At 35.3% G+C, this 27,479-nt stretch overlaps 1 protein-coding gene across 5 annotated transcripts in view; it reads left to right on the top strand.

The window, feature by feature from the left end:
- Positions 1–26,529, top strand: part of SRBD1 (S1 RNA binding domain 1) — a 312,756-nt gene extending 286,227 nt beyond the window's left edge. For 2 of the 5 annotated variants that reach the window (XM_074205132.1, XM_074205143.1), the window contains exons 21-22: positions 19,245–19,429; positions 24,302–26,519. In XM_074205132.1, coding sequence (XP_074061233.1) covers positions 19,245–19,429; positions 24,302–24,591 — 475 coding nt within the window. In that variant the 3' untranslated portion in view covers positions 24,592–26,519. Of the gene's footprint in view, positions 1–19,244; positions 19,430–24,301 lie in introns of all 5 variants that reach the window. The other 3 variants (XM_074205166.1, XM_074205151.1, XM_074205157.1) reach the window with 3 other exon arrangements.
- The last annotated feature ends 950 nt before the right edge of the window (positions 26,530–27,479 follow it).

The following is a 27,479-nucleotide window of genomic DNA, read 5'->3' as shown; positions in this document are numbered from 1 at the left end:
AGTATTGTACTTATGATATACATTTTGTTAAGGTTTACTTTACTTAAGACTAGTTCCTGTCTTAATCACCTCTGCTTATTCCCCCTTCTCCCTTCTCTGTTCTCTGTCAATTTCTTTTTCCAGCTCTTTCCCTCAAATGAGAGTCAAATTTAAGTGCTACTTGCTTCCACCACCCCTTCTTCTTTATTTGTAAATAGTTCTACTTCTGTATCCGGATTAGATAATTTTTCCTAACATTTTTGTCCCTTTACACCTTCTTAGTGTTTTCCTCTTCCCCTTTTTTCCAACTCTTTTAAGATTATCAGGTTATAACAGAATCATTTCCAATTCTTCAGTCTAAACATACTCTGTCTGAGATCCCTGTTTATAATAGGGTTCAGAGCTTACACATGTATCATTTCTTATTAGAATACAACCAATTTGTCCTTGTTAAATCTTATGATAGTTAATTCATGCTTACTTTATGTTTTTCTTGACTTCTATGCTTCTATTTCAAGGTTCATTTTTTTCTCCTGTAGGGCTCTATTCAGTTTTTCTGGTTATTTTATTCTTGACTATATTTATTCTTTGCCTTATGAAGTATTGTATTACAAGCTTTCTACTCGTTTATTTTGGTGGTTGCCAATTCATATATGATCCTAACTGTACCTCTTTGGTACTTGAGTTCTTTCTTTAGATCTGCTTATGGTAATTTTTATTTGACTTGGAAGCTCTGGATTTTAGTTATAATGTTCCTGAGAGTTCTCATTTTAAAATTTCTTTAAAGTGATTTCCAATGGATTTTATTTCCTCTTTGCCTCTTGATTCTGAGAGATCTGGTCAGTTTTCTTCTGTAATTTTTTGTGATAGCATTTCTAGTTTGTTTTTTTTTATTCATGGCTTTCAGGGAGTCTATGATTCTCACATTTTTTCTTTATCTATTTTCCAGATCAGTTATTTTTGCTCTGAGATATTTTACATTTTCTTCCATTTTTTCAATCTTTTGGGTTTTTTTTTAACATTCTTTGTTGCTTCATTGAGTCATTGGCTTCTCCAGAATTGGTCATTCTAACTTTCAGAGGCTTGGGTAAGGTTTTGAACTCTTTCTAACTTAATAATCTGTTTTCCATTTTTTTCCTTCCATTAATCTCATTTCTTTTCCAACTTTTTTTCCCTACTGCTTTCATTTCAAATTCAGCCTCAGACACTGAACAAGTCACCAAATATCTATTTGCCTATTTCTACTTTTAAAAAATGAGAATAAGAAGAATAAGAAGAAGAACACCATCCTCTCGGTGTTGTCAAAATACTGATAAAATAGCTGTAAAATGCTTAGTCTAGAGCCTGACAAATAAATGCTGCCACAAATGTTAGCTATTATCATTATCATTATTATCATTAATGAAGTAATCAAGGCACTTGCAGATTATATCATAGTTTATCTAGAAAATCTAGCCAACTCAACCAAAAAATCAGGGGGCCATAAATAAGTTCAGCAAAGTAATAGAATATCAAAATAACCCAAAGATCTTTTGCATTTTACATAATAAATATTGAAATAAAAAAATCTCATCTACAATAACAGAAAAATCAAATGTTGGAAATTGATCTATTTCAAAATATACTAGCATAAGACAAGTGTACGATATAGGAAATGACATTCAATGTTCATAGCTGGAATTTAATCTAGTTAAAATGACAATATTCCCCACATTATTAAATGGCATGAACTTGCAGAGTAGAACAATAGATAAAGCGGTCTCCTCAGGAAGACCTGAATTCCAATTCTTTCATTAACAACTACTCTGTGTGAATTGAGTAATAATTTACTTAACCTGTCAATGGACTAGATATCTTGAATTAGACTATAGACAGTATTTGACTGTCTGCATTAGTATAGGTAGGAGGCAAACCAGTGAATTCACAGGTTTGATTCCTATGTTTACCACTACCACTGCCATCACCATCACCCAATTGAATCAAATAAAAGAGATATTTTTTAGTGAAATCCATGAATTGTGATGAAAAATGAGTAGGTGAAAATATTAGAGAGCTCTCTGGAGGAAAAAAAGCTGATGAAAGTAGCATGACAATCTCAAATTGTAAAACATAATATGGATTATCATCAAAATAACTGGTTTTGACTCCCCCCAAAATAAATAAATGGAATAGAATTGAAGCACAAATCAACTAACTTGCCCAAAAGATTAGAGTTTGTTAAAATTGAAGAAAATAAAAACTAGTGAATAAATTCATTATTTAGCAATATATTTGGGGAAATTGGTCAACAATTTGGTGAGAAATTTATTTAGATTCACATCATATACTCCATTTTTTAGTGAACTCCAAATAGACTTAACATTTATAAAAAGAACTGTGATAAATAATAACTAGCATTTATACAGCACTTTAAGATTTGCAAAATGATTTACAAACATTCTCTTTGCTCCTTTTAATATCCTTGAGGTATTTACATCTCCGTTTTGCAGATGACAAAACTGAGGCCAAGATAGAAGTGACTTGCCTGGTGATGCACAGCTATTAATATCTGAGACTGGATTTGAATTTGGCTTTCTGCCTCTATCTCTTAGGGTCTCTTTCAAAACTCTGCTCAATCACAGCTTACCACCTGAAGCCTTTCCTATTCCTCCAGCTCCTATTATACTCCCTCCCAAAATTACCCTATATTTGTTTTGTCTGTATTCTGTATGTACTTTTAAATATACATTTGTTTACTCCTATTGAATGTAAGCACTTTGAGAACAAAGATTATTTCATTTCTGTCTCTTTATCCCCAGGACCTAAGATAACATCCAACTTATAGTAAGTACTAAATAAATGACTTTTGATTAAGCAGCTTGTTCAAGGTCACTCTAGGCAATCCCACAGCAAGAATTTTAACCCAAAATTTGTGATTCCAAGTCAAGCAGTCTTATCATTGTACCACTCTACCTCCCATATGCTTTAAGAATCCCCTCTACAACATACCCAGAAAATTGTTATCCTGTTTAGCTTGAAGATTTTTAGTAGAATGAAAACATTTCATCCCAAGGAAACTTTTTTTGCCATTAGGAAATTTTTCCTAGCATCAATTTAAATTTTCCTCTTTATAACTTCTTCTACCCTTTTCTCCTGCTTCTATACCCTGTACCAAGCAGAGTTCAACTCATTCCTCTTTCAAGTAACTTTTTCTTATAGGAATCCCATATCTCTCCTAATCTATCCATTTTTAAGACTAAGCATCCTATGTTTCTTCACATAATCCTTTATATACCATTTATCCTTCTCAGCAAACTTTCCACCTTATCAACATCATTCCAAACTTCGGCACCTAGAGATGAGTACCATATTCTGGATGTGATCCATCAAGACAAAGTCCCATAGAACTAATCCTCATCACTGAATTTTTATTAGTATAACCTATGATAACTTTCACATGTTTATTGATAGCTGTTTCTCACTATGGTCTTCAGATGAGCTGGCAATTTACTAATAACATCAGATCTTTTTCAGATGCACTACTCTCTAACCATTCTTCCCCCACATTTTACTTGGCAAATGAAATTTTTGAGCTCAAATGTAAGACTTAATATTTTTTCTCTAATAAATTCTCTCTAATGTTCAGTGTTCCTTTCAAAATGTTTGACTCTTGATGAAATCATTCAGTGTATAAGTTCTATCGTCCAACTTTGTGTCATCTGGATATTTGATGGGAATGCCCATCTTTAGTTTTATGCAGGTTAGAGATAAAAATGTTAAGTAGGAGCAACAAGCACAGATTTTTGGACCACTTCACTTTTGGGAAAGTCCTTTTAAAGCTCCATTAAATTTGTTAGTACAACTCCTGATCATGTCTGGTCTTTCAAGCAGTTTTGAATCCATCTCAAATTGTACTATTTTCTAGTTGACATCTCTCTCTCTGTTCCCCAAAATATTCTCAAATGCCTTGCTAAAATCTAGATAAAAAATATTTTCAACATTACCCTCATCTGTAAGAAAAGGAAGTAAGATTAATTTGGTATGACTTCTTTTAGAAAGGTGAAGCTTTGCTGACTCTAGATGATCTCTGCTTACTTTTCTATATGTTCCCTAACCATCCTTTTAATAGTCCCTCAAAAATCCAGATTATAGATTTAGAGCTGAAAGGAACCTCAGGTGGTTTCATCCAACTACTTCATTTTGTGGTTGAGGAAACTGAGGCTCAAGAAGGTTAAAAGACTTGCCCCACAGTCACTCAGGTAATAAGTATATGAAATAGGAAGTGAATCCCGATCCTCTGCTACAAGAGCCAGTACTTTTCTCCATTTAACCATGTTGTTCCTAGTTTGCATATTCTGTGCTATTTTTCATTAAAAAATTAATATATCATTTGCTCTTCTCCATTCCTTTAGTATCTCTCCCATTTTCCTTAATCTTTCAAAGATAATTGGCAGTGATTTTGCTTTAAGTTCTGTTCACTCTTTTTTTTAATATTTGTTTTTCCAACTACATGCAGCAGTAATTTTTACCAATCTTCTTTTTTGCAAGATTTAGAATTTTATCTTTTTCCTTCCTTCCTCCCTTCTCCCCCCACCCCACAACAGAAAACAATCTGATATAGGCTCTACATTTATAACCATGCAAAACATAGATCCATATGGATCATGTTGTGACAGAAGAATCAAAACCAGACAGAAGAAAGAAAACATCAGTGAGAGAAAAAAAAAATGACATAATATATAAGATAACTTTTAAAGATTGAAGATAATAATCTTAGGCATTCATTTACTCAATTCTTTCTCTGAATATGACTGATATTTTCCATCATAAGTCTTTTAAAATTATCTTTGATTATCATACTGCTGAAATGAACAAGTTCATCATGTTTGATCATCACCCTACATTGTGGTTAATGTGTATAATGTTCTTTTGGTTTTGCTCATTTCACTTGCATCAATTCATGCAAGTCTTTCCAGGCTTTTCTGAAATTCCACCTCTCATGATTTCTTATAGAACAATAGTTTTTCATTACATTATATACATATGCATACACATGCACATACACACCACCATTTATTCAGCCATTCTGGAATTGTTGGGCATCCCTTCAATTTCCATTTGTTTGCTATGAATATTTTAGTACATGTGGGATTTTTACCCCTTTTCATGATCTCTTCAGGATACAGACCTAGTAGTGGTATTGTTGGTTCAAAGGGTATGCTTATGTTTATTTGGGCATAATTCCAAATTGCTCTCCAGAAATGTTATATCAGTTCAACTCCACCAACAATGCATTAGTATCCCAGATTTCCTGCACTCCCCCTCCAATACTGATCATTCTCCTTTCTAGGCATATTGGCCAATTTGAGAGGTGTGAGGTGGTACCTCAGAGATACTTTAATTTGCATTTTTCTAATTAGTAATGATTTAGAACAATTTTTATATGACTATATAGATAGCTTTGATTTCCTTATTCAAGAATTGTCTTTGCATATCCTTTGACCATTTGTCGGTTGGGGAATGATTTTTTTTTATTAATTTGACTCAGTTCTTTATATAGTTTAGAAATGAGTCCTTTGTCAAAAACATTGGTTGTGGGGCATCTAGGTGGCACAGTGGATAGAGCACCAGCCCTGGAGTCAGGAGTACCTGGGTTCAAATCCAGTCTCAGACACTTAATAATTACCTAGCTGTGTGGCCTTGGGCAAGCTACTTAACCCCATTTGCCTTGCAAAAAAAAAAAAAAAAACTAAAAAAAAGCAACATTGGTTGTAAAGATTGCTTCTCAATTTATTAAATTCCTTTTAATCTTGGTTACAGTAGTTTTGTTTGCACAAAAAAACTTTTATTTTAATGTAATCAAAATTATTCAGTTTTTTAAAAAATAATCTCTATCTCTTCTTTGGTCATAAACAGCCCCTCCTTCCATAGATGTAACAGGTAAATTATTCCTTTTTTTCCTAATTGGTTTATATGCCTAAGTACTGCACCCATTTTTGACCTTACCTTGGTAGACAGTGTGAGATGTTCATCTGTGCCTACTTTCTGCCATACCATCTTCCAGTTTTCCCTGCAGTTTTTATCAGAGTGAGTGCTTATCCAAGAAGCTGGAATCTTTGGGTTTATCAAGCATCAGATTACTAGAGTCATTTACTATTGTTTGTTTTGTACCTAGTCTATTCTATTGATCCACCACTTTATTTCTTAGCCAGTACCAAACAGTTTTGATGGCTGATGCTTTATAATATAATTTTAGATCTGGTATAGCTAGGCTGCCTTCCTTTGCATTTTTCCCATTGATTCTCTTATTATTCTTCACCTTTTGTTCCTCATATGAATTATTTTTTTCTAGCTCACTATAGTAATTTTTTTGGATGTTTGATTGGTATGACACAGGTTAATTCACTCTTTACGTATTCTACATTGTCTTTTACTTGGGCCTTGTAATCTGAACTTATCAATGACAACTAGATGTTGCTACCTTACTCTCTTCCTGTTTTAAGTATCAACCCCCCTTGTCATTTTTTCCATTTCATAGATAATTCTCCTTGTCAGAAAAGACAAAACCCAACTATGAATTAAATACTTTAATCTTCCCTCTGACATGCCTACCCTGAGTAATAATCCTATCCCTATCCCTTTTTTTTGTTCCTATTTTTCCCTTAGTATAGCTAAAATGCATCAAAAGGTAGTCAAGGATTTCAGATTTTTTTATGTTAATTTCCATCCTGGTTTTCCAGTGGATACCCATTTTCAGATATTAAGTAGAACACTTTTAGCTTGAAAGGATTCTGAACCTTCCAAGAACATGTTACCTCCTCAGTATCAAAAACTTCCTTTTTTAAGTGCCCACTTCCATGTAGCATTGTATCTAGGGCTCCAAGTATCTCAGATTTACAGTCTAGAACAACAAGCACTCAGATACACAAGAAAAGGTCATTATCTACTCCTTTCATTATGTCAAACTCTTTATTAAACCCTTCCATGATGGTGACTGTGTTGTCCTGTTAATTTTGAACAGTTAGTAAAATAACTTTACTTTCTCACCAGAAAAATGAGGCCCAGTATTTTTTTCCCAGGGGTTACCTTTCCTCAAAAAATTCCTTCCCTATTTGTGAAATAATATTTTGGCTGGCTTTGACAGCCAGAGGCAAGCATCAGATTTCTCCTGTTGCTTGAATCAAGTGCCAGGAGATCATGCGTTGTGTCGCAGATTACACTGATTTGTACATGTTGCAGCGAGGCCTGGCATGCTTCCAAAGAATCTGCTGCGTTAAGGATTTGATTCACTCCAGATAGTTAAGCTGGAAAGTTGTGTTATGCTCTTGATAGGACTTGACAAAGGCCAGGAAATTTAATGTCAAGTCTGTCACTCAACACTCATTGCAACCAAGCATCAGCCCCAACTTTGGTTTTCCTCCCTCTCAGCAGTTCAAGACACAAGTAACAAGCTTTAATTGTTTATCATTTCAGTATCAGAAATTGAAGTTAAAATAATAGGTCTCCAGAAGGAAATGATACATGTTGAGATATCTGAAATGCCCAGGTGGTTTATTCTATAGTCATTCTATAGCTATGGATAAAGATATATCATGGGATGAATTTTATCCACTCATACCCCTTGAAAATAATGAATTACTCAGTACTTCATTATTTTTTAGATGTATGTATTTCTAAAAGCGAACTATAATACTTAAAAGAGCTGTTTCAGGCTAATGGTTGGAATGGAATAGTCATACAATATATTTTAATTTCCCTGAAAACATAAACACCTACATGAAATTGAAATATTTGATTCATTAAGACCTTGTGAAAAGGATTCATCATGGTTTCAGTATTTAAAAGTAGAATTAACCAGCAGATAGATGAACACCTTGGTGTCACGAATAGAATCCATGGTCCTCTGCTGAAAGTTAATGAAAGCAGAGGAAACCTAGGGACTTAAGTTCTGCTTTTTTCTCTTCCCTCAAGTTCAGTAAACTTAAACCTGGGACAGTGGAGAGGGCAGAGGGCAACAACTTGTACATAAGCTTTAGTCAAAGAAGATTAGGATCATAGAGTGGAAAGGGTCCTGGATATGGAGTCAGGAAAGACTTGAACTCAAATCCCATCTTTGACAATTGCCAGTTGTGCATTCATCCTGAGACTTCATTTTCACTCAAAGAGCAGTGGAGAGGCAAATGAATGATGCGAATAGGCTACAACATATAACAAGGAACTTTTAAGTCAGGGAGGTCATCAGTCAAATATAGAAGTAAAGATGAGCGGGGTGCATGACTAGTGTGGAATAACATGAATGTTCCACTGGTATTCTTGTAATTTCAGGAAAAAGAAAAGAAGACCCCAAACCCACTAGGTAAATCCCCTTGGAGAAATTATAGGAAGGCATGAACCAGAAATGGCACAGGATAGTTTGCAGTGTAATTCATTGGAAGGAACATTTAAGTAAATGAGATCACAAATTCATTTGAAAATATTTAAGAATTTACCTAATATAAGCCAATCTGGTTTCTATTTATTGTTATCAATGTGCAAGAAACTATGTCAATCCTCATCAAATCATTATGAAGATAAAATTTACTAATTTATTTTAAGTATCCTATAAATCGTAATGTGCTAACTACCAGCATTACCTAGTCTTAACCTATCCTGCCTAATTTATAGAATGAAAACAGGCTTTGGATGGGTAAAGGACTTTCCCAATAGTACTTTCCTTTTCCTACCCAAAGAATAAACCTTTTCAGGATCCTATTTTTATGATCAGGGAAGATAGCTTAATGCTAAGACAATTGGGATCTTTACCATAGGAAAGTTGATCTTGTTCATTTTTTTAAAAAAATAACATTTATCCTATGCCTGGGCACAGAAGCTCTAGACAAAAATCATCACTTCCATAACTGTCGATCAATAGTCAGTATTCTGAAGGTGTCAGGAATTTATCATTTTCTAAAGTAGTCATAATTAGGTCATGTAGTATTAGTAGTAGTACAACCTTCACTAAGAGACATATAAGTAAGTATTAAAGTCAACTCCAGAGGAAAAATAGCACCTGTAGACAAAGTACATTTGATAAAGTAATTGTGGAATTTGTTTTTTTCTTTGTTTTTGTTCCCAGTTCTTACCAAAATAATTTCCTTAACTTACTATCAGATAGCAACTTATCATCCCCCATTGTCTCTTATAAAATAAACTAATGTTTATTGGTACTTGTCCTTCATTCTCGAAGAAGAGCATGATGATCAAGGAGGTGATGCCATGACATGCAGTTGAATTGTATTTGAGTGAGGGGGTGTTATGCTAAGTCAGCAGCCCCACTGTCTCCTCCAGAGCCATCTGGGTCCAGCGGCCAGATGTGGATCAGGACATCTAGAGATGACCCCAGATGCAAGATAGTCAGAGTTAAGTGACTTGCCCAGGGTCACACAGCTAGTTAATATTAGGTGTCTGAGGTCAAATTTAAACCCAGGTCCTCCTGATTCCAGAGCCAGTACTCTATCCACTTCTCCACCTAGCTGTCCCATAAGTTATAACTATAATAGCTAATCATTACAAAGGCATTGGCTTCTTAAGACACAGGTGATCTATATTCTTGGCTTTGTTCTCCATTGCTTGCATTGTAATCATGAGAAAGTCACTTCTATCATATTAAAAATGTCACTTCTAAAAGGGAGAGGATTCATTCCATTTTATATATGTCATACACTTTTCTATTACCAGAGTTGTTTGATTTCAACTCTACCATCACTAGTTTCTGTATTTCCAAACAGGGCGTTTTGATTTGTCCTCCTCTCCTAAATATTCACAGCCACTAATCCACGTTATGGCTTTACAGCCAGCAAATTAAATTATATTAGTTCTAAACACAATGTTTTTGAGCTGTAGAAGTTCCATAGTCTTTGAAACCACTAACTTAATTTTATCCAACTCTTACTCTGTAACCTAAGAACCAAACAAACTTTTTTTTTTCCAAACAAGAATAATAATAAATTGCTCCCAGGCGGTAACTCTGGATGCCAGTTTTCAGCTGGGACTTAAATCTTCTGTCTGAATTATAAATCCCTCCAACAGGAGAACTAATGAAAATTGACATGTTGCAATTTTTATTTTTCTAATATTTTTCTGATTTCACATTTGGAAATCTCTCAATTGGCTGTAGGAGGTATAAGAAAAAATAATGAGGTACTTTTAAATAAATAAAACAACTTATATAGGTAAATAAGTGTCATCCTTCAAAATATACCTTAAGCATCTATTTAATATTCTGATCTTATAGATATGAGGTATGATCATAAAGAAATGAGACAAGTTTTTAAATTCCCAGTTATTACCAAAGTAATTTCTTGAACACATACCCAGGAATATTTTTAAATAGCCACTTTGCAATTGCACACTTATTCCAATTATGTATCTATTGCTCAAACCATTTCTAGAACCTGTGTTTGGAATTGCTATTTAATCATCCTGTTATTTTGACTATCCCTGATCAATGATGGCAAATCTTCATCTTTAGAAAGCAACTCTTTTGGGAAATAGTATAAAATCAGTCATAATAAAGGATGGATGTTTGTTCTTAATAATAATGTATTTGGTTGAAAACAAAATGACTATGAAGTAATGAAACTGATTTTCCTGATGTGACTCTGAAAGCAGTTTGGGAATAGGAATTCCAAGGGTTGTAAACAGGACTATTATCTTTGGATTCATTTTGTTTTTCACAAAGGACACAGTGCTCGTTTCAGTATGTGCATTCAGTGTGTGAATGTGTTTTACTAGGGGCTCTCTTTTTATATAATCACCTTTTATTTTGGATTATATTTGGATTCAAACTAACCCCTAAAACAACATAAAAATGATCCACTTAACTATTTCTTTTTGTGTCTAATATACTAGTGTAAGATGCATTCAAATTTGGGATGATTTATAAAGCTTTCTTTTAAAAAGAAGTAAAAGCTAAGTTTTTAGGAATTCTAAGCAGCCCATTTTCTTACAAAATTGATACTAAGGACTAAATTGGTGAAAACAGTTTCCAGTAGTATCTGACCCAGTATACAATTAATGCAGCATGCCAGGAGTATCCAATTTCCGTGCATATGTAACCCTGCTTAGAAAAAAGAAGGAAACATTTAGTAGATTCTTCAGTTAGAAGCAGGTAATAGTCCCATGCTCATAAACCAAGTCTTTTGGAAGACAGACTTTTGTCTCTAATCTGTGGCAGCTTTTCTGTTGCTACTCTCATGTTTATGTTATACTGCTTTATGTCTTTATATTTAGAATGATGACCTCAGAAGACATTTTAATACCAGGTGAAAATACAAAGAGTGTATCCATCCACAAGCTATCTGTTATTTAAAACCCTATCTAATCAGAACTTGTATCATCAAAATACATCTACTGCTTTGGATACAGAGTCTAATAATTTTGGTGTTGGCTTGCTTTTTTGTTCAGTTTCAGGTGTGCCCAATTCTTTGTTTCACTGTTTGTGATTTTTCTTGTCAAAGGTACTGGAGAGGTTTGCTAGCTCATTTTACAGAATCAGGATGAAATGACATGCCCAGGGTCACACAACTAGGAATTGTCTTCCTGACTTCAGGACAGGCATTTGTATCAGCTTTCCCATCTACCTACCCTCTCTTAAGTATTACTAGTCATAGTTCACATAAATTATAGTATTTTAAGCTTTGCAAAGAACTTTGCATACATTAGAGGTACTGTTATTTATGTCCATTTTTTAGTTGAAGAAATAGCAATCAGTGTAATTGATTTAAATAGGAATATTAAACAAATTTAGTTGGTTGTATTGTTCAGCAATTTAAACCCATAAAATTGGTATTGAAATTGAAGTATTTGCAGCTAGTGGTGATATGTAGGATATCAAATATATATTTTCTGTTTCTTGCAAAAAAAAGATTACCACTAAAATTTCATTTTTAAAATTAGATTTTCCTTCAAAGTTAATTTTTGGAGGTTGATTTTTTAATTATAAAATTCTCACATTAATTTTTAGTAAATATTACAACTTTCAAATTCATACAAATTTGTTTAAGAAATAATTGAATTTTAAAATTTTCTTTTTGGTGATATATAATTACTCTAATATTGGTTAAAACTAAAGTATAAAAATCATCTATGATAGGACAGATAAGTAGTTAGAGTAAATAAATTAGACAACTTTGGAAGTATTTTACCCTTGTAGTGTGTTATTCTGTTTGGGACTGAAAATTATATTTGTTTCACCCACTAGGCACATGCTAATATTAAATTGTTTTTGAAGTGATTATGTTGCCTCACTATTCATTCTGTGGCATATTATGTTGCTACTTAATGTAATGAACACATACCTCTCAGTTTCTAAATAATGTTGGTAGAAATTAGTACATAAAAGTGACTGCATCTGAAGTCTTGGGAAGTCTTATAGAATTACTGTATCTTAATATAAAATTTCTCATTCCATATAAAAAGAAAGGGCATAAGATTCTTACGAAAAGTATTAGTCATTTCTCATTATTTGGAATTGTGTTTGAAAGTAGGAATGATCTTCAATCATGAGGTCTGTATTTTAACTTTGTACAGATGTGTTGCTAAAAGAACACGATGTGCTTATTTGTTGTATTTATGCTACTTTCTAACTTTTAAGTAAGATGGATGAAATTATATATTAAATAAAAAACATCAGCAGCTCAGCATGACTGTTCTTAGACTGAAAAAACTGTTGACATTCAGTGGCGCAAATGAAAGTTTGACTTATAATTCATTGATTTTGGAAAAAATTCATTTAGAAGTAATTATCCTGTTTGAGAATAAATTGCCATTAATTTATGCTGGTAATATAGTCATAGTAAAAAATGCATACCTTAATTTTTAATTAATTACTTTTTTAAAAATTTATTTGTTTTTAGCTGATGTTAATTACTGTCTCCATTTGTCATTTTAACATTTTATACTCCAAACCTTGAAGGTAAAAGTTTTATTTGGAACTTGGGGGGGGTGGAGACTGAGGATGTGAATTTCTTGATTTGCAAAGAAGGAAATTTTATAATTGATTCTGAAACTTTATTTCAACATTACTAACATTGCATATTCTCATAATCAAAATTCATTGTTTATTGTAGATGGTATTCATATAGGTAGGAGATATTAAATGGCATGGCCCTATATTAGATAATGCTATATCTAGCAAGATTAAGGCTATTGGGTAAAACCTATCCCCGGTTTTCTTTATGGTTCCTTTCTCTCTGAATTACTTTGATCGCCATTTTCCTGTTCACCCAACCTTGTAACTTTAACAAAGTTTTGTAAATAAAAAAATATTTAACCTTGTTCTTAGCAATGCTATATCAAAATAGAGTAGATCAATAATATGCAGCATAGCATTGACCCCAACTTGGTGTTTTTTATTGATTTTTGTGGCAAATGCCCCAGGCGTTGGATGAGAGTGAAAATGATTTATAAAGTATGCACACTGCTTACCCAGGCTACTCCCCCCCCCACATCTGTAACTACTATTAAACAGATTTCTAAAATGTGGAAATGACTGGTAGCATCTAGTCCCTCATACAGAGCCAAAAAGATCCAAGTTAGCTTGCTATATAAAGTGTTTCTGATATTGAGGCTAATACTTATTCACTGTTTAGGGAAATTTTGCCACTGTACCAGCTCTTTAGATTTATGTGTGGCCTAACACCATTTAAAATCACTGCTCATCCCAGAGATTTACTGCCACAGACAACTCAATAATCCAAAGCAGAAGTTCCTGAGTCATTTTGGTAACTTCACAATGTAGGTTAACCATTTTCCCATTTTCATTCTATGGTTGTGTTAACTTTTTTTTTATTTAGATCTTCTATTTTTATGTTATGTTCTTTTTCAAATATATACCATCTTCTTCCACTGCTCAGAGGACCCAGCCCTCAAACAGGACATCTTAACTCTGGAGAAACTTGGGGAGACCTTCTAAAAAAGAGTGTTTTTAAATGCCTAAATTAAACTCTTAGGATTTCAAAGGAAATCAAGCTATTGAAATGCAGTTTTGAAATTCACAGACTTGTTAAGAAACCTTACCCTGTATAACAAAGAATATGGAAAAAAAGAAAGAAAAAGTTCAGTCAAACTAACCAACATCTGAACTGAGTCTGACAGTCTATGTGACACCTACAACCCAACCCTAGACCTCTGCAAAGTGGGCTGAGAAAGTCATTTTCTCTTTTCTTTGGAACCAAATTTTGCTCATTGTAATTACATAGCTCCTAGTTTGCTTTTGGGGTAGGGGAGTGGAGATGATAGGGATAACTTTGCATTTGCATTATTCTGGTCACTGTGTATTCTGTTTTTTCTACTTCTTTCTTTTACTTTTCATCGGATTATAAGCTTTCCCAAGCTTCTTTTGTTCTTCAACATAATCACTTCTTATTTTGATTATGTTCAGTTACCAAGATTTCTTTAACTCTTTTCCATTCAATTAGCATGTATATTGGTGGGTTATTTAAAAAAAGCAGTTACAGAAATAATATCAGTTTTATTATAATTGAGATGTATATGATACCTTTATTCCAGAGAGCTTAAATCTTTTTAATTCATTCTACAAATTTTTATTAAAATTTTTTCTAAGCATGTGCTGAGTGCTGAAGGAGTTAAAAGTTCAGAGATGATATACTTCCTACCCTCATAGAGTTTACTTTTCCAGGAAGGTGACATAAACAAAATTATAACACAATATTGTATAATCTCAGTAGAAAGGCACAAAACAAGTATGTTTGAACTTTGTACTTGCCTCCAAAGAAGTACCATATAAGGGCTCCCACCCAGTTTGGTGTGAGGAAGCAGGGATTGGAAGAGGATCAGAGAAATGTTAGGTTTCTTGAGAATTATGTTTTAAGGATTGAAGTAGGAATTTAGTAGAGGAAAGGGAAGCCATTGCAAATCTTTGGAATAAGAAAGAAGCCTGGAGACTGAATGACTTGGTAGGTCATCAGGAAACTGAGTATTTTGTATATTTAACTGAAGGGAAAGAGGTAAGGATGGGAAAGTAAGGTGATCCTTGATGGTGAAAAAACATAGCACTTTTTCATTTATTCTCTTTGTCTTGCATCATCCTCACTTACAGGCAGATATACTGTGGCCTAGAAGGGGAAATGGGTAAACTATTCACACACACAAAGCCAAGCAAAGGAGGGGCATGCCTCAAGTCAGGTCTTCCCATTCTTAGTTTTGTGCTCCCTTCCCTGGATCACTATTCTGATGCAATACAGTTGGAGACCTGCTGCCTCTAATCACATTTATTAGTAATAAAATATTCCTCTTTGTTGGAGACTTAATATGTGGACACAACTTTTTTTAGTGGAGCAAGGGGCAGAGAGCACATTTGGAATAGATAAGCTGTGACCAAGGGGAAAGAGTTGGGTAGCTGAAAGTTACTCAGCTACTAGCTCTCCAGTTGTAGTCCAGTAAAGCAGGGTGTATGCCATGGAAGCCTGGTCAGCAGAGCATGGGTTATTCAGAAGGTTGAACAAGGAAGTTGGCTATTGGGAAAGATTGTCGTGTTCCATCTGCCATGTCAGTCAGAGAGCAGACAGCTGTTTCCTGTCCCCAGGACCTTGTGTTGCCTCAGTCCATCCATCAGCGGCAGCAGTCATCAGCTAACCTTCTCAGCTGTGCTGGGGAGAACCTGTGCATGAACATGCATACACATGCACACATGCACTTTCTCTTCTCAAAGTACCAGTTACACTTCAAGTCAGCAAAGATTCAGTGCCTACTGTTCTAGGTACTGGAATCTGGAATGTGAGAAATTTTCTTATCCAATAGAAAAGTTAAAGCATATTGGCAGTTATAGTGAGTTAAAAGTGCTATTTAAAAATGACAGTCTGAAAATTATGATAATATTCAGTTGTTCCAGTTGTATCCAATTCTTCTTGATCCCATTTGGGATTTTCTTTTTAAATACTGAAGTGTTTTGCCATTTCCTTCTTTCACTCATTTTACAGATGAGGAAATTGAGGTACATAGGGTTAAGTGACTTGCCCAAGGTCACACAGCTAGTGTCTGAGGCCATATCTGAATTCAGAAATCTCCATGCCAGATGCTGAGAGCACAGAAAAGAAAGATCAAGTCCAGTCAGGAAAGTAAGGGGAGTAGTAGGGGTGAGGAAGGGTGCATACATATGCACACATAGTGTGTGTGTGTATATGAAAACTATATATGTATGTATGTATATGGCTATAGATACATATTTATATGCTTATATCCATGTAATTTTAAGTTAAGCATTGAAGTATAGATATTAATGAAAGAAAATATATTCTAGGCAAAAAACAATATTAATAAAAACTAAGGAAGAAACATTGTGTGTTTAGAAAATGGCTAATATGGGAGCAGCAGTAGATAGAGCACTGGCCCTGGATTCAGGAGGACCTGAATTCAAATCTTATCTCAGACACTTAATAATTCCCTAGCCATATGACCTTGGGCAAGTCACTTAACCCTATTGTCGTAAATAAAATTAAAAAAAAAAGAAAAGAAAATGACTAATAGTTGGCTGAAGTAGAGACTATGTCAAGGGGAATAATGGAAGATAAAAGCTGGAAGTGTATGTTAAAGTCTAGCAGTAGAGGACTGTACATGCTAGTTTTAAAAGTTTGGAGTTTATTGATCCAGTAGATAAAACAGCTTAATAACCTAAGTGCTGGGTTTTTTTTTTTTTTTAAGAAAAGATATTTGTAAAGATTTTTTCTGAAAAAGCTGCTTTTATTCCCAGGAATGAGGGGCAAGGAAATTTTGATAATGAACAATTTTCCAGTCTAAGTAGTAAATTAGAAATTTTCTCTATGTAGGAAAGAAATTAACAGCCACTTCTGGAAAAACCAAAGATCTCTTTTCTAATAAGACACAGCAGCACAGCCTTGAAATCAGCAACAATTCATCAGCAATGCTGCAACAATCTTTCCAAAGGAGCATACTCCAGTTTTGATTAAGGTCAGGGTTTCCCATCAAGGGTCTTTTTTTTTCTTTTTGGTCTTTCTTAATCCTCTAACATCTTTTAGTTAGGGAAGAAAGGATTGGAAGCATCATTATCTGCCTGATTACTGACTTGACATTTTAAAACTACCATTAATCATGTAAAATGAAATTCAGAGATCTATAAATACCATTCTCCCTAGTGAAATAACAGGAGGAATGACTTTGGATTGGGAAGACATGGGTTCAAATCTGGTTTATGATATGCTTGTGGAAACCACTTAATCTTTTGGTGTCTCCAGGCATCTCTTTAGTACTATCAGATGAGTTGCTCATTTGTATCAGTGAAAGTGCCAGAAATTCCCCACACTAATAAAATCATAGATCTGAACTACATGACCTTACCCTTCTAGGTCTTTAAAACCAAAAGTGGGAATTTCAAATAAGCCATAACCCAGCGTTCACTGAGAGTATGCATCTGAGGCTCATTAATATAAAGTACATAAATCTTAAATCATAAAACTTCAGAGCAATTTAGTTGTATCCGTAAACCAAGGGGAAATGGTAAATAAGGTGATAGTATATCTACTTTTATCATATATTGCTGACATATCTGTGTTCAGTAACTGAATAATTATTTTATAGCTGTTGCTTGATCTTACTTTATTCCTCATTCCTTTGAAATCATAATTAAAGGTAATTATTTTTATTTTTATTGCAAAATTTGGATTATACAAAATGTGACTCTTGATGCTGTTTAAGAATAATTTTTGAGTTTCAGAGAGTGCATGATTTCCCCATCATGTGTGCATAAAGTCATTTATCTTACTGAAAATATGGATGCTCTAATGCAGCTGTTGAAAGTTGAGTATAGGGGTGGCTAGGTGGTGCAGTGAATAGAGCACTGGCCTTGGAGTCAGGAGTACCTGGGTTCAAATCTGACCTCAGACACTTAATAATTACCTAGCCATGTGGCCTTGGGCAAGCCACTTAACCCCATTGCCTTGAAAAATCTAAAAAAAAAAAGTTGAGTATATACAACACATTCGTTTGGTTTTCAGATTGCTCATTGCCTCTCTCACTACCCCCCCCCACACACCATTGCCTAATTTAACTTGCAACCAAGTTTTCTTCTTGGAGGATTTCAAAACACGACTTAAATAACACCACCATATGGATGGCTTTATTTTATTTGAACAAGATTCCTAATTATAAAATATTTTTCATACTAACTAGTAAGGTGTTTGAAAAAATTTGAGGGACTTCCATTCAGTTTATTTTAAAAAAAGATGAATAAATCTAGTCACTTATTTCAAATCTTGGGCTTTCTTTTATTCTTAGTTGATAGATATTCTGTTTGCAGTCTGCCCAATTCTATACACATGGACTGTTTTCTGGGTTTGAGTTTCATGAATAAAGCTTCTATATAAATATATTACTAGCTATTTTCCTAAAAATTGAGTAATTTAAAAAAAATCATAATCAAATGGATCTGTGTGACTTTTACCCATGTCCTCCTATATTCACCAAAGGGAATCTGCCCTCTGTTCTGAAGACTTTTCAGGGGTTTCAACATCTTGAAAGTACTAGTGGATCATTATGGTTGGCTACCTCTCATCATTCTCCATAGAAGCAACCCATCCTCTGATGACCTCTTTTACTCCTTTTTTCTTCAGAGATCCTTTCTTGATTATATGCTGCAGCTTGTTTGTAGTACATGAAACTAAGAAAAATAATCATCCCGATTATTTTAATTACTGCTTTGAACTTCATACTGTACTGGATTCTGAGAATGATTCCAACAGACATAGATCTTTACTAATCTGACAATAACAATAACTAATAGCAGTGGATTATTAATATAGTTATGGTTTGAAAAACTCTGTTCATTTCTTCATTTAATCCCCAGAATAACCATATGAGTAGGTGCTATTTATCATTCCTTTTTTTCAGATGACAAAAATAAAGCTAGGAAAAGTCAAGAAACTTTCTCAGGCTTACACAATTAGAAAGTGTCTGAGTTAGAATTTGAACTTATGCTTTTTTGTCTACAAGTTTAGTACTCAATCCATTATGTGACATAAGATTTAAAAAAAAATTTGAGACTGCCAGGTAGAGAAAATGAATGCAGATTGAATTAAAATTAATAGTCCACAACATTTAGCACAGTTTAGATCACACATAGTAAATTATCACAATATTCCTGATTATATATGTTGATCTCTTCACATTTCAGAGATGTGAAAATATAGGGATCAATCATGAAGGGAATTTAATGATACAGGATAAAAATATTAAAGGTTTTTTTTTGCTTTGTTTTGTCTTAACCATTGAAGGTTTTTATCTCTTATTGATGGCAACCTCTGTGAAATTGGACAGCCTGAAATGCAACAAAAAATAAATTTACTTCTTCAAAAGGAAGGAGTAGAAGGAATTGCTAAAAGTTTGGAAACAACAGGACATACATTGCAAATCATCATTGATGGTCTGAGTCAACCTGAAGGCTTTGACTTCCGAACAGGTAAGGGATGAATATTATTAACATTTCATCTTTACTTTTTCTTTTTTTTTATTTGTCCTTCAACAAGATATCTCACAGGCATCTCAAAATAAAATATGTCTAAAACTCGTCTTCCCCACAAAACCTTCACTTTTCTGAACTTCCCTGTTCCTGCTGAGGGCATTATTATCCTGCCAGACACTCCAGTTTTCAAATTTGGCATTTTGCTTCACTCCTCACTCCACCCTTATTCTCCTTCGCTATTCTTTCTACTTTCACAATATTGCTTTCATAACCCCTTCTATCTTCTCACGCAGAGATGTTCCAATTCAAATACTAATAATGTCTCTCGTAGACTATTTTAGTCACTTTCTAATTCGTCTCTGTCCCTCAAATCTCTGATCCATTCTCTACATAGCTACTAAAGTAATTTTTAAAAATATTGTAATAGGAGCAGTTGACTCTCTCACTTAATTATTCCCTCTTGCCTCTTGGGACAAATAGGAACTTCTCTGTTTAACTTTTAACGTCCTTCTGAAGCTGGGGCCAGTTTGCCTGTCCATTCTTCCGGTGCATTATTCCCCTGCTCACTGAGGTCCAGTGGCTCCCTAGGACTTTGGTTAATGCAGGTAGCATAATTTGGATTCTGTAAACGTAATCCCTAGTGCAGAATCAGTCAGAGTACCCCCATGCTCAGAGCCCTGTTTGAGCTTTAAGATCATTCAGTCATTTGGCAACCTTCAGAAGATGGCAGTCCATAAATGCACATAGGGACTATGACACTATAATGGAGGTGGAGCAGAGGTGCCCTGATCTCATTTCCTTATGATTATGGGTACCAATCAGCACTTTTGCCCTCATTTGAAAACTATTTACTTATGTTTCTAAGAGCATGGTTTGAAATCTGTCCAGGCCACTCCAACTGCTCACTGCCTGGGTGTGCCAAGAAGACACTCTTACTTTTTTTTTCCCCTTACTTTGCTTCATTGACCCCAGGCAAGGCCTATACCAAGATATCCTTTTTTTTTTTTTTATTAGTTTTTTGTGAGGCAAATGGGATTAAGTGGCTTGCCCAAGGCCACACAGCTAGGTAATTATTAAGTGTATGAGGCCAAATTTGAACCTAGGTACTCCTGTCTCCAGGGCCAGTGTTCTATCCACTGTGCCACCTAGCCACGCCCCAAGATATCTTTTAACATAATCACTACCCACCCCTCTTTTGACATTTAAAGCTTTTTAAAACCTGGTCTCTTCCTTTCTATCTTGAATGTTTATATTTGGCTCTCCAGCTGTATGACCATCCTGATGAACATCCATCTCTTGCCTCCATGCTTTTGCACCGACTGTCCTCCAATCCTGGGTGCCTCTGTCTCTTCTTTCCCTGATTTTCTTCAATCTTCTGCTTGAAACCTACCTTTAGCAGGAGGTCTTTCCCAGTCTGCCCTACTCCAGCTCTTCCTAGTTGCTGCTTTACATCTACTCAGCATTGTACATGTACACTGCCTAGATGTTAACATCTTGTCTTCCCTATTTGGGGTGTGGGGGACTTCCTAAAAGCTAGAGACTGGTTTTACTTTTTTTTTAATCCTTGGCATCAACTGGCACATAGTAGATGCTGAATCAGACATGTGCTACCTGACTGACTCTGCAATACAACCAAACCTCACATACAGTGCTCTAGCTCCTCCTCCTCCTCCATGCCTGGAGCACTCTCTTTCTTCCGTTCCTTCTCTTGGAAACCCCTCTTTCTTTCAGATGCCTCCACTTGCCAGTACCATCCCCCTCAATGTCTTGTGTTTGTTTTACATCTATAGATTTGTGTTCCTCTTGATTGTTTCATTTTTGTTTATGTATACCCATGCCTATCACAGGGCCTGGCAATGTAGTAGGTAATTAATAAATGCTTGTTGATTGATGATTTTGATTCTCATACCAGGAAAGGAAACTAGGCAAATATAGTTAATGGTTTACTATGGTAGATCAAGCTAGGGTTTCAGACTCCTCATTTATCTCAAATGAGGTACTATTTGTAAAGTTGTCATCTCTTATACCTTGCCGTGTGTGTGTGTGTGTGTGTGTGTGTGTGTGTGTGTGTTCACTTTTCTTTCCCCTTCTTCCATTATACCCAACTGACTACAGTCAAATATATGCAGATGTGTTACCCTTGGCCCCAGATCTGTGCTTCATAGCTCATTGTACATGATTCTATCTATACTAATGCCATCATCTTTATAGAATTCAGATGCCCTTGTTGAAGCAGTTAGATCATAACCTATTGAGTGAATCCAGTCTCTAAATCACTGCCTTCAGATCCTTTTATTAGTATGTGTCAAAACAATACTAAAGAAATTGGATAGTATTTCTGCATTTATTTTTCTCTTAGTTTAAACTGTTCTTTCACCACAAATAGAGCATTCTTAAGAACCATAGTAAGGAGGAAGAGTGCCTATGAGTGGAATCTACCTATATTTTCCAAAGTGTCTTAAGATTGCCAAAAAGCATAATATTCATGAGTAGTGTGTTTATAACATTTAGGATTGGAAAGAATCTAAGCATTCATTTTACAGATCTTAGATTTAACTTAGAAAAGTTTCCTAGTTTTTCTAATCTTCCATTAAAGATCTGCTCTGGAGTTGTCCAGTATCTCAGGTAGTATGTGTGTAATTGCCCATGGATTCTCAGAAGTAGTACTGTTTGCTGTTCTGGCAGGTCCTGTAAAGCTCAAAAAGTCTAACTTTGGTGTGAGGTTTTGCTTATGGATCAGCCTCACTTAGTTCTGAATGACCCATCAGCAAGTGATTGATCATCATCAGACAATTCATGAATAACATAATCTCTTAAAGGCATTCTAATCTGTAGGAGTAGAGTGAATATCCAGTCAGTCTTTGGAAGTATTAATGATTTATGTTGTCTTTTTCCTCCATTTTACATTTTCTCAAATATGCTTATTTTCCCAGGATCTCAGTCACCTTCTCCTAAACCTTTTCTCATTTTAAGTTTTTTCAGTTGATATTGTCAGTTCTATTTAGATGAACATTCTGGTAGATTCTACTAAAATATTTTTAATTTGGATTAGGAGTAGGATGTAGCCTTGTCTGTCAAAGTATTAAAATGTTGCTATTGCAGACTTTTCAAGGAGAACTTTGAGTTGTCCCCATGGCCCAAGCTGTCTTCAGAAACATGTTAAGTTCCTGACTCAGATTTTCCATGCAAAATTAAACTACACAGCTGATTGAGATTCCTTAGGGAATCTGAAGCAGCTGGTTGCCTGCCAAAAAGGGGAGAGGAAAGAGTTTTCAAGCATAGAACAGTTCCTCTGGGATCTGACAGCCCATCTCATCCTTGGGCCTGCTCCACTTTGAGATTTTACTTTGCATGGACATGGCCCTTTCTTAGTGTATTTATATTACAACAGTTTTCTTGCTTTTAGAATTCATTGCCTCACCATCAAGTAATGAGGCATATTTTCTCTCTACAGAACTCTGTATCAAAATCTATTCAAATTTAAGAGATTTTTTTTTTTATTTTGGAAAAAGATTTTCTCGTGTGTGTTTAATGGAAAAACCTGAATTTTAAAAAAATTCTCAGTTGTGCTGTGTTATTTGGGAGAGAGTGGGTGGATTGGGGGGAGTTAAAGGTTGAGAAGTAAAGAAAAGAACTGACCAGTTGTTGAGACAAATGTAAAAGACCCACCTCAGTGAGCTATCAGGATGGAGCATGACAGCTGTGAAAGAAGAAGAGATGAGAAGGGGGAGGGAATGGAGGTGAGGTGTTATAAATGGGAGTTTGAAAATAGCATGAATTCTTTATTGTAGCCAGTGCATCGTATTCTTAGAGAAGGAGTCTAAGGGAAAGTTGGTATGAACGAAATGCACAGGTAACCCACGAGCTTCGTTTCAGCTTATTTTTTAACTGAGCAGCATGCTCAGTCAACACACAGTATCAGTTTTCATTCTCTTTCCCCCATTCTCTCTGTTCTGTGAAAAATCTACAATTAATATTTTTTGCTTTGCAAATATTATACTCATAGCAACCCTAGGAGGTATTATATTAACTACTTTATAGATGAGGAGACTGAGAAACAATTGTCCATTAAGTATCTGAGTCAAGATTTGAACTCAGATCTTCCTCTACTCCAATTTTAGCACTCTGAAAAGACAAGAACACAGAGTCTAAATAGTCAAGAATAGGTAACAAGTAATGGAGCAAATCCAGTGTTATCTGGAAACCATTCCATTGTGTGCTTGTGTGTGTGTGTGTGTGTGTTCACTTTTAATGGGAATATGACATGTCTTCTTGGAAATGTGACTTCTTTGCATTTTATTGGACAAACACCAAAATAAAAGCTCATTTATTGCATTGATATTCTTGCCCAAAGTTAGAGTCCTCTTAATTAAATAGCCTGTGAAGGCAAAACCAGTGTCTTCTTCATCTTACATCCTCCCCAATGCCTCCTGCCCTAGTGTTCCAGGGCCAGTCCTTTTAAAACACAGTAGGAAATCAAAACATGTCAGATAGATGAATTTGAGAATTTTGTGAACAAATGGAACCTCCCATCAATTTTTCTACATCTTTCTTAGAGTTGAATAAATGTTGTGCTATCATTAGACCAAAATCATACTCATGTCTGTCATCTATCAGTGAGTGACTCTGTGGCCTCTTCATATTTTTTTATCTCATTTGGTTTTGAATTAATGTAACTTTTTAATGAGTTTCTTCAAGTTGTTTAATATGTCTGTCCTCTTTCCCTGGTCCAGTTGGATCCTCCATGGTTTTCATTTGGGTTGGGTGTACAGTGAGTACTTAGCAAGGGCTTAGAGACTGTTTCATATTGTAAGTAGAAGATACAATACTGTGGTTGATTTTGATTTCTTTGCCTTCCTTTCCTTATAGATTTCGATAAACCTGACTTCAAGCGTACCATAGTCTGCCTAGAAGATCTGAATGTTGGAACAGTTCTCACTGGAAAAGTTGAGAATGCTACTCTCTTTGGGATTTTTGTAGATATAGGAGTGGGCAAGTCAGGGCTGATTCCCATCCGAAATGTTACAGAAGCAAAGCTTTCTAAAGTGAAGAAGAGAAGGAGTCTTGGACTGGGCCCTGGAGAGAGAGTGGAAGTCAAAGTGATCAATATTGATATTCCTCGATCTAGGATAACCCTAGACCTCATTCGTGTTTTGTGAGCATCTCACTGGACACCCATTTTTTATTTAATTTCATTTTTTACCAATTGTAGGCTCAGATATGTGAGAACTTATGCAAGGATTAGAAACAAATCACATTAACAGGAGTTTCTGAACAAGTCCCTTCTTAGTTGCTGCCTGTTGAATAACTAAGGAGATTGAATATTTCTTCTTAAACATCTTGCCATATATTCCTTCAGGGAGACACATGCCAAAGAGCCTCCCTTAACCCATTTGGTGATAGTTTTCTGAGTGAAATTGGCTTGTCATTAATGAATTTAGCCATTTCTCCAACTCTTTAGAAAATCATTCTCTTCCTGTACAGCACAGATCTCCTTTAGGTTTTCTCTCCACACAGTTGGATTCAATGGTATGACTTAAGAGTCAGCCTAAGTCTGATTTATGAGTTATAGGTGACATTTCACATGCACTCTGTAATTGGGGTATATAAATTTTTTGTTCATTGCCCCTCCACACTAAAAATTTCTACAGACCCAAATGTATCTGTGACTTTGAGTTCAAAAAGTTATCAAAAAGTCTTATTTGTTTTGCTCTCTGTGATTAAACTTTCATGCAATAAATGAGCTTTTATTTTGGTGTTTGTCCAATGAAATGCAAAGAAGTCACATTTCCAAGAAGATATGTCATATTTCCATGAAAATTACTTATAAAAGTACTGAACCATCAGTAAAGGAAATGCTCTGAAAGAAAAAGCACCATCTTGTTTTCTGCAGCAGGCTGTGAAACAGGTCAATGACATCACGGCCTGGTTGTGTAGGTAGAACAGTCTATAAACCTTGTTGGCAGTCCTGCTCTAGAAAAGGTATTCCTCTCACACCCATTCCTCAGGAAGGGGCTGCAGTTAGAATTGTGATCTCCCTTGGAGCAGGGGATAACTGCTGAAGAAACACCGTTGGCCAATCCAGGGTCACAGCTATTCTGAAATTTATAATCAGGGAGAGTTGCCTGACAAGTCAAGCAGCTTATCCTGGGCCTCGGCCTGGATGTGTCAGGGCAGCCACCAAGCACTTAGTAAACTTTGAAACTGCTCAAACCTAGGAATTCAAAGAGAGGCAGATAAGCAATTCACATTCTAGTGAGGGAAATGGTAGACCAAGAAGATTGTCCCACTGACAAGGGAAGCCAGGTCAGAGGAAAGGCACTAGGTGGGGTGGGAAAGGACTCCTGCAGAAGGAGCTAGGATCCAGGTGTGAACTGGCAAAGAATTCCTTTTATAGCCAGTTAAAAATGCAAGGTTTGAGATGGAATGTTAGTTATAAGGAACAATGATACTTATAAGAATAACAATTTATATTTGATCCTGAAAGTAATAGGGAGCTACTTGAGTTTATTGAGGGTGAGTCTGGGTAGGGTAGTCTGACATGATCAGACCTTCATTTCAGGAAAATAATTCTGGCAACTTTGAAATACCATTTCTGGGGGCAGCTAGGTGACACAGTAGATAGAGCACTGGTCCTGGAATCAAGAGGACCTGAGTTCAAGTCTGAATTCAGATACTTAATAATTACCTAGCTGTGTGACCTTGGGGAAGTCAACTCAACCCCATTGCCTTGCAAAAAAATAAAAAACCCTAAAATAAAATGAAATACCCTTTCTTTGCCCCAATGATGGCCTACAAAATGTCGTGGGCCACTGGTAGAACTGGGAAATTATTAACTCCTTCCCCACAAACCTTCCAGTTGCTAATGCTTCCCCTTTGAAAATACCTTCTTTCTAGTCTATGTATGTCTGTGTGTGTGGGGTGTATACCTTGTATGTATATAGTTATTTACATACTCTTTATTAGAAAGTAAACTCTGAAGGCAGGGCCTATGATTCTGCCTTTCTTCATATCTTTACTGTTTAAATGCATGATGAAGAATTTTGCAACCCAGGTGCCTCCTGAGCTTCAAATCTGTTAATTACTTATTGAACTTATTACACTACAGTATCTTAATTTGGTAAATACTTTTGCAGCATATGGCCTTTTGCCATTATTTTATAAATTATATAAATTTATAATTTATACATATGAAGAAATTCAAAGTAATTCATATGATAAATTCAATTTTGAATTGTATGTGTCTTTAGATGACACTGAGGGATGGTTTCATGCTTTAGAGTAGATACTTCAGTCAGTTGCCTTTGAATCTCTTCTCAGTCAGCCATCCTGGGCTATTTTACCCTTTAGCCAATGTTTTTGTAAAACCTAAGCTGGTCTAGTTATGAAAAGAGAAGCAGTTGGTCACAGAAGCCAAGACCATCAGAAGGAGAAGGGATTTTGGAGATCATCAAATCTGAATCCCTCTTTTTACTTCCCATCTCTAACAAACATTAGAGATGTAGCAATTTTCTAGTTCCTAGCAGTTTATCTCAAACTGGATGTCCCATAAACTTCCTAAATTAATCACATCCAAAACCTTTCCTACTTTTGAACTTATTACTATTGAGGGTATCATCTTTCTAGTTATACAGGCTTAAAATCTGGGCATCCTTGACTTATCACTCCACTCTCAGCCTCCATTCTTTGTCTAGGCAGTTGTCAAGCATTCTTATTTCTACCACCATAGCTTCTCTCATATATCCTGTACCTCCTCTTCCTCTGATACTACCCTGCCCTAGTCCATGCCCACATCACCTCACATTGGGGTTATTGCAGTAATCTTCTGCTTGGTCTACCCATGTAATCTCTCCTCACTCCCAATTCATCCTCCACTCAGCTGTCAAATTGACCCTCCTAAAGCTGAGGTCTGATCATATTATCCCCCCTCCCCATTCAGTAAACTCTAGTAGCTCCATATTACTTCCAGAATAAAATATTAAAATCCAATTTGACTTTTGTTCAGTTTTCAGTTGTGTCAGATGCTTCATGACCCCCCTTGTGGGGT

Source organism: Macrotis lagotis, chromosome 1 (assembly GCF_037893015.1).
Source record: "Macrotis lagotis isolate mMagLag1 chromosome 1, bilby.v1.9.chrom.fasta, whole genome shotgun sequence".
In the NCBI taxonomy this organism is placed as follows: Eukaryota; Metazoa; Chordata; class Mammalia; order Peramelemorphia; family Peramelidae; genus Macrotis; species Macrotis lagotis.
Note: the sequence above shows the minus strand (reverse complement) of the source record. Positions and strands in the feature narration are given on the sequence as shown.